We start from the raw sequence: 11,114 nt of genomic DNA, 5'->3' as shown, positions 1-11,114 counted from the left end.
TTTTTTGAAACTTTTTTTTTTTTTTCACAAACCTCCCAGACATTCACATTATAAAATAAAAAGTTATAAAAAGAACTATAAATATAAAACGTTATGTGCACTTGAATGCTAAAACACAACAAACATAACAAGACAAACATACAAGACCAAATAAACTCCTGGGGACTACAGAAATGGATGGTTGTCGTGAATTGAGCTACAAAGAATCTGTAGTGTTAGGTCATATTGTGACGTCGAACAGGCATCACAGGCATTGCTGAATCTTAACTGTCATACTATAAAGCCTTTCTAATGTAGTGTGTACTAAAGGATTGTCATCATCACACTGACTTATACTCTGGATTCTGTAGTGTTTACAATACCGGCAAAACATATTGATATAGTCAGGCCAAGTGATTGAATCTTCAGGATATTTCACCTCAAAAACAATAACATAGCGAGAAAAGGAAGAGCAGCTTGAAAAATAAATTACTTTCATATTTTGTGAGTAAAAAAAAAGAAGGCATTTGTTCAAGTGTTCACAAAGTACATTCGCTCAATAGTAGTTTTATATTGACCTTAAAAACAGCACAATGGAAGCGAAGAGCTGAAGTCACCAATGAGGAAACTTCTACAGGAAGGATTTCAGCAAAGCAAAATGTTTTTGTGAAATACCTCACATTAGTTGTAAACATAGCAAGGAATTCCAGGTTATATTGTCTAGGAAAAAGACTACAATAAACCCACCTTTCCCATCTGTAATTTCATTCAACACTGCCAAATAATTTACAGGTTTACTTCAATGTAAAAGGCCTTAGGACTCACTCGGGAAACATTTGGCCCTCAGTCAAACAATACAATACATATCCTCTAGATTCTCTACACACATAATAAAACAACATTGTTGGATGTGGACCAACATGTATCCATTCTCAACATATCATATATTCTTTATATATCTATTTGTATTTATGTATCTTTACATGGATTAAATGGGATGAAGGCTGACGACAAGAAGCTGGTGATTTGTTGAAAGCTGCCGTGAAAAATATAGAAGTCTCCAGCAATCCAAATTCTGATTGGATGGGACACCCTTGTTTCTTTATTTCCTTTCAGTGATGTGAAATGGGATTGTCAGCGATGTGTCTTCCTAAAGTCTCATCACATGCTCCATTCCACTAAATTTCAGAACTCGATCTCGGCAGGAAGAAATATGAAATACATACAGTAAGGGATGTGTAACAATAAGATCTTGAAATGTCATTTCAGGATAATGAAGAGTTCATTGGAAAGATGTTCTGTGGATTCATATGATTGTTATTGCCTGCATACCACAGTGTATTTGTGAATTAATTGAATTCTTTTGCATAACATAAGCGCTATAATCCACAAAAGAAGGTATTTGTCTGTATATTTTCCTCAACGCAAAAGCTGAAAAGGTCTCAGTCAGTGTCAAATTGAAAACGTTGTAAAGTTGACAATTAATGCACTGTATGACTCAAAGTACATTAAAAGATATCCACTTCGCTTTCTTATAAAATAGCATCCCTTTATCAGAATATTCTTAAAAAATTATATTTCTTCATTCAAAGATTCCATCATCAAAACTGCAAGAATATTGCAAAAATCGTCTGGTTCTTTGTTAAGCTTCCTTTTGTCATTTTTCTTTAATCCCTTGTTCCAATGGTATAGGCTCTACTGATTTGAGTAGGCATAACCTAGCCTAATCGCTGCCATCATTGTCTTCTGTTTTGCCTCATCACTGATCTCCTCACTTTCCGTCCCCGATGGTGAGGGCGATGCTGAGCTACCTCCTGATCGGACCGACGCTTGAAGTTCTTACTACTGAACAGGCTATAGCTCTGTCTCCTCGAGAAGTTCCTCTGGAAGTTTGAAGCTGAGGTAAAAACAGTAGCACTTGGTCAGAAAATGTGAACACTGGTAAACAAAGAGATCTTCAATAGAATCAAGTCGTCAGTCTTCATTACTTACCACTCATACAGGTGATTTTAGGGATGTCCCATTGGCCGTCTCCACGGCAACGTATGGTTGGCACGTGCCTCTGGATGAAACCATCCTTACACTGGTACCTCACTAGAGCATTGATCTCATAACGTGGCCTCTTTTTGCCAAAGGTGCGAGCGTTTTGTACCAGTGGGGGCTGGTTACAGGCCACTGGGGACAGAATACAGGGGTAGATGGGAGAATGAATGGCTGAATGGATGGATGAATGGATGGATGAATGGATGGCTGAATGGATAAATGAAAGAAGGAATGAATGAGTGGATGTCAGGATGGGAGGGATGGACGATGGATGAATGGATGCATTAAATGAATGGGATGGATGATGGATGAAGGAATGGGTGGATAGATGGGATAGAAATGTACAGTCAGAGGAAAAACTCAACAAGGCTGGGCATTTGGAACATCACGAGCTATAAACACGCCTCTTCAGGTATATTTTCCATCGAACTCACCTGTCCCTTTCTTGCAGGTGAAGGTGAGGTGGTAGTTGCAGGGCACGTCGTTCCACTGACCGTCCTCGTGCCAGATCATCACCACACAGTCCTCCCCAGACGAGAAAAAACTGTCCGGCTGGTTGGGCCGCCAATTCTCATATTGCTAGGGTGCAAGAAAAGGCAAACCACCATGATTCAATTATTGTCATCTTCCGCCGGGTCATCATCATCACCACCATCACAAGTATGGTTGAACCAGGATCTTAGTACAGACACAGCGGTGAATGTCCTCTAATTGCCAGTCTCTCACTATCAGTACAGACCTACACTCTCTGTTTCCTTATCTTGGCACAGAATGTAGCCAGTCTTAGCTGTCTCCGGCACATAACTGGACCAGTAGATAAGGGCGGTGGTAGCCTTGTCTCAAGTCAGTCACCTCTGGGTCAACTAATCAGCGGGTGTTATCACAGTGGTTCCAAATATATTGTGTTCCCCTAACCTGACCACCTTTTCCCCCGCTGTCTACACAGGGGCCAATTGCTCATGATTGTAGAGCGTATTTAAGGGAATTCAACATTTACCAATGCTATGTATGTTTTTTACGTTAGAAGTTGGGGTTCTGCATAGACCAGGCATTGTAGTTTTTAATCAGGCAAGTGATGCAACTCCTGAATGACTCAGATGTTACAGCTGTGTGTGATGCTGTTATCATCCACAGGGCGGCGCCCTGTTCAACCCATGTGTTCAGCTCAACAATAATGTGTCCCCACAGACGTCAAAACAATATAATATATAGAAAAAGTAATATAAAAACTCTCATTCAACCTTAATTAGACCAAGTGGGGGGGGGGGGGGGGTGTAAACAAACAACGCCATCAATGAAAGCAATAACCTGGTGAAGAGTTGCAAGAGAGATGGTGGCTTTAACCTTGAGCTAAATCACTCTCAACAGGAATCCTGCCCCTCTTAATCTCAGTCCTCCTCCACCTCTCCAGCCCCTCCACCACTCAATTATCACCTCCTCGACCCCTCCACCACCACTATCCTAACCTCCTCCAGCGCCACAAAACCCGCCTCCTCCACAACTCTATTCAGACCATGTCCACCCCTCCTCCACTCTATTCTTACCTCCTTCACACCTCCACCACTGTAACTTCACCTCCTCTGCCTCTCTATTCTTACATCCACCATCCTCACCTCCTCCACCCCTCTATTCTGACCTCCTCCACCCCTCTATCCTGACCTCCTCCACCACTCTATTCTGACCTCCTCCACCCCTCTATCCTGACCTCCTCCACCCCTCTATCCTGACCTCCTCCACCCCTCTGTTCTGACCTCCTCCACCCCTCTGTTCTGACCTCCTCCACCCCTCTATTCTGACCTCCTCCACCCCTCTATTCTGACCTCCTCCACCACTCTATCCTGACCTCCTCCACCACTCTATTCTGACCTCCTCCACCACTCTATTCTGACCTCCTCCACCACTCTATTCTGACCTCCTCCACCCCTCTATCCTGACCTCCTCCACCCCTCTATCCTGACCTCCTCCACCACTCTAATCTGACCTCCTCCACCCCTCTAATCTGACCTCCTCCACCCCTCTGTTCTGACCTCCTCCACCCCTCTATTCTGACCTCCTCCACCCCTCTATTCTGACCTCCTCCACCCCTCTATCCTGACCTCCTCCACCCCTCTATTCTGACCTCCTCCACCCCTCTATCCTGACCTCCTCCACCCCTCTATCCTGACCTCCTCCACCACTCTAATCTGACCTCCTCCACCACTCTAATCTGACCTCCTCCACCCCTCTGTTCTGACCTCCTCCACCCCTCTGTTCTGACCTCCTCCACCACTCTATCCTGACCTCCTCCACCCCTCTATCCTGACCTCCTCCACCCCTCTATTCTGACCTCCTCCACCCCTCTATTCTGACCTCCTCCACCCCTCTATTCTGACCTCCTCCACCCCTCTGTTCTGATCTCCTCCACCCCTCTATTCTGACCTCCTCCACCCCTCTGTTCTGACCTCCGCCACCCCTCTGTTCTGACCTCCTCCACCCCTCTATTCTGACCTCCTCCACCCCTCTATTCTGACCTCCTCCACCCCTCTATTCTGACCTCCTCCACCCCTCTATTCTGACCTCCTCCACCACTCTATCCTTACCTACCTGAGCACTTCCATCACTCCACTCCACCTTTAAGTCCTCACCTACCCCCATCTCCACCTCTCAATCATCACCCTCCCGCCCCTCTGCTCTATACTCAACCCCTTCACTCTGCTGCACCTGAAAGTTGCCAAGGACACAGTCTGTAACCCATGGCCCGGTATGACATCATCGCTGAGTGTTTTAACAGGGACCCAAAGCCAAACAAAGGAACAGAAAAGAGGCCAAATAAACTAAGCCTCTGAGCGCTGCTCAGATAAACATTTACACTGCCACAGACTTGTGTGCAGCACGGAATTATGGAAACGACCGGAGGAAATAGCTTTTTAGCACAAATACACAGGACCAATTGTCAATTTGTAAAATTGATGTTACATGGACCAGCTAATTTAGGTCCTGGATGCTGAAGGGCTGGAACATTACAGCAGTGTGAGAATATAAAAAAATATACCATCAGTTAGCAAAAAAACACTTGTCTGTTGGTAACCAGTATCTAATTACAATAACATCCCTCCAGAGTATTAGGTATATGACCAATATACTCCCATTTAAGGCTGTTTCCAGGCACTCCATTTTACGGTGTTCATTCAAATAGCCCTTAGCCACGGTGAATTTAAGCAATAAGGTCTGGTAATAAATAGGGCTACACACTGTTGGCCGGCAAGACACAATGTGGAACAAAAGAAATGCAACGCAATAACCCCAACAATAAGCAGCACTGGCACTCTTTGTATATCCTGAATATACAGCTCTGGAAAAAATACGAGACCACTGCACCTTTTTTCTTTCCTTTCCAAAAAAGTTAAAAAGGAAGGTTTGGAGTGAGGAACAGAAGGGTTAAAATGAAGATCACCGCAAATTGAACGCTTCTGTACCTCACTCAAAACTTTCCTTTTCAACCTTTTTGGAAAGGAAAGAAAAAGGTGCAGTGGTCTCTTAATTTTTTACGGAGCTGTATATTTGCAATGATGCAAATCTGCACTTGTAATACAATCTCTCTGTGACAGGAAATATTGTATTTCTAACTTCAGTACCAGTCAAAAGGACTTTTTGACTTGTACTGTCCTACTAACAGAAGGCGAAGCCTTCTCAGTGTTCTACCATCACTCAGTACTGCATGTTTCTAACGTCACACAGGTCTTAATGTTCTACCACCGCCAGATGTTTGTAACGACATACAGCAGAGATTTGTCTCAAGATTCGATCATCACAGCATGTGTCTATCCACATGCAATAATTGATGTTTCTTAATCTTCTACCAACACTGCATGTTTCCAACGTCACACAGTAGAGGTGTTTCTGACGCTATGTCTGGCATTATTAGTGGAAATGCCTCAACACATCATAATTGCCGCATGCACACAGCTTGCAGATCTGCGTGGAATGTGCTGATCAGAGCGAGTGTCTCTCGGTGAGGTTTTAGGTTCAAAGTAGCCTGTTCAAAGCGGTGACCCCTCTCTCCCCCCTCTCTCTCTCCTGTTCCTCCCCCGAGGCCCCTTGCAGGAACCCACAAGCAGACCTGTTATTACAGTGAGCCAACACAACCACAGCTTCCTGCTCAGCTGACTGACACAACAAAAGCCCGGGCAACCCCATCCCTGCACCCCACCCCACATCATCCTCAAATGGCCCACCTCCCCCACAACCAAAATAAAGCTGCCCTATTCCGCCACACACATGCACATTGTCCCCTCATTTAAATCCTGACTGAACCCGAGAGTCAATATATGATGTTTTTTCCAGACAAATACGCAAGAAGAAATGTCTCTACATTTCCCGGATAAAGGAGAGATACACTAAAACTGACCACCCACTCTGGGCCACTGCACTCTCCCAACACCCAACACCACGCCCCCCCATTCACTCTCTGCTGTTGGGCACAGGTGCTGTCCATCTGTGGGTCGAGCTGCTGTGTGAGGGCCATTCCGCTTGCTGCCTGCTGTGCTTCCTGAGGAGAAGGGGGAGCGGGAAGGACTGTACCTGTCTGCGCCTGTCAGCTCCTCTCTTTAACGCATCACTCACACCTTTATAACCATCTCTCTTCAAGCAAAGAGGGGGGGTCCTTTCCACCCACATAGGCGGACACAGCTTATCTCCTGCCCCCCAGGGCCATCTCTTTACTCCCCCTTTCCCCCTCCCCTCTCCCTCTCCCCTGGTGATGGCGGGCTCTTATCTTTGAAGTGAAGAGCCAATCTGTCCAACCGGGACGAAAGCAGTAATTAACCACTTTCCTGTCTGGTGAGGAGATCCACAGTGAGTTTACACAACAGCAAACAAACAAGCGTCCACTTGTGCCGACACACTCAGATGCCATATCTTCATTTGATACTATTGTTGTCATAGGAATTTACCTGAGGTTTAAAAAGGCTTCTGAAATTGGTATTTTACCAAACACCCACCGCCACAAAAAAAAAAGGAAGTGTTTTCATCAATTCTAACTCAGCTTTTCTGCTGCTGAAAGATTATTTACCAGTGGATTCTATAGTTTGTAAATAAGAGCGATTAGTCAGTGAATGGCACGCACAATGACGCTGGTCACCTAGTGTAGCCTGACACAAAGCCAACGGGTTCATCCAGCAGGAGAGATCCAGGAGAGGTTAGGTGCATGCTGCGACACGTGACCACAGTGATTTTCCATAATCACCAGTGAAGGAAATCCCATCTCCAATATGTTTGGCAGGCAGCATCTCTCTAAATATTTGCCAGGATTAAACACGGCGTGTCGATGCCAAAGACTTTCCTTACCATGGGTGTGTTGTCGGTCCAGCGGAAGTCATTCTCATACATCTTATCGCTCAGGCCGATCCACTGGTAGTCATGTCCGATTCCTACCAACGCAGGGAACAATGAGACACAGGAGGTCAATGAGTTGATTTCACAACCCTAATCAGGCCCTACAGTTTTAAACAGGGAGAGGCGTGTTGTTGCTACACATGCATCATTCTTCCTGTTCCAACTGCCAGTCTGGATAATCTCTCTCCCAGGCGAGACGTTTGTCGTCCACTCCAGATAGGTGTCCGCGATGCCACTAAACACATCACGACAGTCCACATGTTTGAGATTAGTTTATACTGACTTTATGATGCGGAGCACTTGGGATTCATTGGTTAAGGTTTCAGAAAATCTGTCCCTAATACGGGATAATGATACTGTTGGCTGCCAGTCATCAGGGGTTGTAAATCAGATACACTTGTTGTGGCATAATCGAGGTATAAGTCACAGAATGTTAATGTTGTGTTGTTGAAGCTTATTCTAGCCATGAGGGTCTGTCTGCTTGTCTGTCTGCTAACAAACGTAATCTAAATTATCGATTGTGTTTTTGCGTGCCACTCAGATTAGTTTGCCTGTGGGAATTTGTGTATGTGATATCACTGACAATATATTCAGGCACTTGAATCCTCTTTTCAAATCATTGCTATTATAGACTAAGATCTCTTATATGTAATTTATGTACCATCCAGAATATAAGGTTGGACTTGTGTAAGAGTGAATTTAGCTTTGCTGCCCCATCATCTCTGAAACCTGTGCAGACGAACGTAATAATGAGGTTACTGTATTCAGATTATTGATTTCAAATCAACAATTGGAAGGCTCCTTACCACAAATTTTATATAGGTTTTTTAACATTCCAGTTTAATCAATCAAATGTATTTATAAAGCCCTTTTACATCAGCAGTTGTCACAAAGTGCTTTTACAAAACACCCAGCCTGAAAGGAGCAAGCAACAACAGTGCTGACATTTAGGAAGAAACCTAGAGAGGAACCAGGCTCAGAGGGGTGACCAGAGTTCAAATTGTAATAATGAATAAATGCATGTGGGCTGTGTCCAGAGTCTGTAAAACCTAATCCAGGTCAGAACCCAGGGTTTGGTTCGGGATGTGAATGGTCAGGGGAGAGGCAGCTGGAAAGTTTAAGGCCTTTTATGAACTTTGCAACATTCTAACATACATTATGTCATGTCTTATGTAATGTACATATCCAGCCTTCTCGCCCAAGCCTCTACGTAAAGAGACGTCAATCTCTGTGTGCTTTACCTGGTTAAATAGAGGATTATAAAGAGTGTTTCATTAAAGAAGTAAGACTTACGGTTAACAAACTGCTGCTCATCGTGGGAGAGGATGCTTGCAAGGTGTGCCCCTTGTAACCTGCACTCCCTCTCTGCCGTGTCCCAGTTCCTCCTCTGGGGGACATACTTGTAGCAGTGGCCCTGGAACTTGTGCCAGCCATATTCACAGTTCTCCGTGTCTAAGGAGGAGGTGTGTGGATGATTATCAGAGTCCCCGGTGCTTCATGGCCAAACTACAGAAGATTCATCAGACACCGACACAGACTTACACCATAGGCTGTAAGTCTGTGTCATTGTAGGATGCCTACAATGACTCACAGTATTTTCTCAGGCCTTTGAATTATTGAGAAAAGGCAGTGTGATAAAAGGGTTGGAACGGACATACTTCAAAACCATCCCACTGTATTTTCACGGAAACATTTACACTGTTAAGAATGTCTCGTCCATCCCACACTTACAGGAATCTGGCCCTATTGCGTACGTGTATTGGTGTCATCCTCATCATCCCTACCTCCATATTAAATGAGGACAGGGCTGTTGGGGTGAGCAGGTCATCCCACCTGGCCCCTCCCTGTCCCCCTCTCGCGTCACTACCTCCCCTCCTCTCCCCTTTTCCCCAGTCTCCCCCATGTTAGGATATATGGGTATTTTTAAGATTGCGATGAATAACACTGAGTGGGAATATCTTTTGCGGGGGGTCCCCAGAATGATAGTAAAACCTAAAATGTGTAGGCGTGTGTGTGCAAGTGGGCTTACGTACACTAACGTAAAATATCTATTTACACTTTGTCTCTTAATGGAGTTACTCCCTAGATACAGCTGTCTATGGGCTGAACAGAGAAGGCCTTCCTTAATGATTCTCTTCTGGCAAGAGACCCTGAGAAAACAGCTGGATCTTAGTATGCTGGATTCGGCCCTGACTCACTGATGAGTGATAGCAGCAATATTTGGGTTGTGGTCGGGATAGACCAACATACAGTAGATCATACATACAGAAAATGTATACAGTATGTTTTAAAATGTTATTGTTGAGGTGGAAAGTGTTGTGAGTGTTACATCAGTGTTGATTCTTATGGGGTTGAACTTGACCAGTGGGATTCCTATCAGGGAACCTTTATTAGATCATTTTTATTTGCAGACATGGAAAACTTTAATGCTTTAACACACCAGCCTAATGTATACTTCCACTTGAAAGTGTGTCCAAGGTCAATGTTTGTGCACTGATTGGGCACATTAAGTTCCTTTTGTGGTGTTTGAGCTACAACAAGGGGCATGTCAGGGGTTTGCGCATATCCTTTATTCCCTAGCGGTCTTTCGTATCACTTAAGTTCACATATTGCAATTGGTCAGAAGTATGCGGGCCTCCCATAGTCCCAGGGCAATACTACTGCCCTTTCCCATCTTATTTCTAGGCAAAAGATTAGACGAATGTGAGCACACCACGTTCAACTGCACGAGAGAAATGATTCAATGCTTCATGCGACTGTGGTCTGCCGGGGCCTTAATTTGGATCTGTCTTGTGGATGAAGACATAAACAAAGACTTTCATGACTCAGTGACTGCCTGTGAGAGAAAGCAGCAGGGGTTATGGAGATGAGACTAGGCTGTGCTATAGCGGGGCACTCGTTTCTATTATTTTTTATCTCTCTAAAAGGTAACTGATCATACATAGACAACACAACCATCTGGCCATTAACAACTTACCCCCAGAAATGCAAATTATTTCACCTTCATCTAAATTCTGAGATAAATGATGTTTTTTTTTTATAAATAGTAACCAGAGACATTGTTTATTTAATTTCTCTCTGGCAAGCATCTAAGATACTACAGTATTACATTTTAGATTAGGATATGGAGTTAGAAGGACAAAAAGACATACCTTGGTCACAATGCAATCCTGAGTAGCTTGGGAGGCAAATACAGGTGAAGGAATTTAGCCTGTCGACACAGGTGCCTCCATTGCGACATGGGTTTGATTGACATTCATCAATGTCTAAAAATAAATGTGGAAGAGAACACAGGTAAACTGCCCTGCATAACGAAACCAAATCCACAGAGTTAGAAACAACTGTCCGGTGAACTCTGTCAACATCAAATATAACACGCACATAATGCTAATTTAGTCTCACGGCAATGGCAGCACATGCTAAACCTACAGTACGAGCAAACCTTAAAGGCCTTCACAGCATACCTGTCCCTTTCTTTCCAATGATTTTCATTAACCTATTGCAAATAATCACACTCCCAAAATACTGGGTCTTCCGTGGACCGACATCCATTCTTGGCATACCTGTTTCACAGCGATCTCCACTGTAACCAGGGGCACAGCTGCACGTGTGGAGAGCTCCAGATTTGTAGCAGGAGCCCCCATTCAGACAAACGTTCTCAGTGCAGGAGTGGATGCCTGTGTTTTTGATTAAAAGTAGAAAAATGAAAACAATCTGCT

General features: G+C 44.3%; 1 protein-coding gene across 1 annotated transcript in view; it reads right to left on the bottom strand.

Annotated features, from left to right (window-relative positions):
* vcana (versican a) overlaps positions 1-11,114 on the bottom strand; it is a 44,017-nt gene continuing 32,903 nt past the window's right edge. Inside the window, exons 8-14 of the mRNA XM_034296720.1 lie at positions 10,959-11,072; positions 10,548-10,661; positions 8,689-8,847; positions 7,348-7,430; positions 2,457-2,601; positions 1,972-2,154; positions 1-1,876 (exon numbers count right to left, since the gene is read on the bottom strand). Coding sequence (XP_034152611.1) covers positions 1,716-1,876; positions 1,972-2,154; positions 2,457-2,601; positions 7,348-7,430; positions 8,689-8,847; positions 10,548-10,661; positions 10,959-11,072 — 959 coding nt within the window. The 3' untranslated portion in view covers positions 1-1,715. The remainder of the gene's footprint in view (positions 1,877-1,971; positions 2,155-2,456; positions 2,602-7,347; positions 7,431-8,688; positions 8,848-10,547; positions 10,662-10,958; positions 11,073-11,114) is intronic.

This window comes from Esox lucius, chromosome 13 (genome assembly GCF_011004845.1).
Source record: "Esox lucius isolate fEsoLuc1 chromosome 13, fEsoLuc1.pri, whole genome shotgun sequence".
Lineage (NCBI taxonomy): Eukaryota > Metazoa > Chordata > Actinopteri > Esociformes > Esocidae > Esox > Esox lucius.
This window is presented reverse-complemented; position numbering and strand designations above follow the sequence as displayed.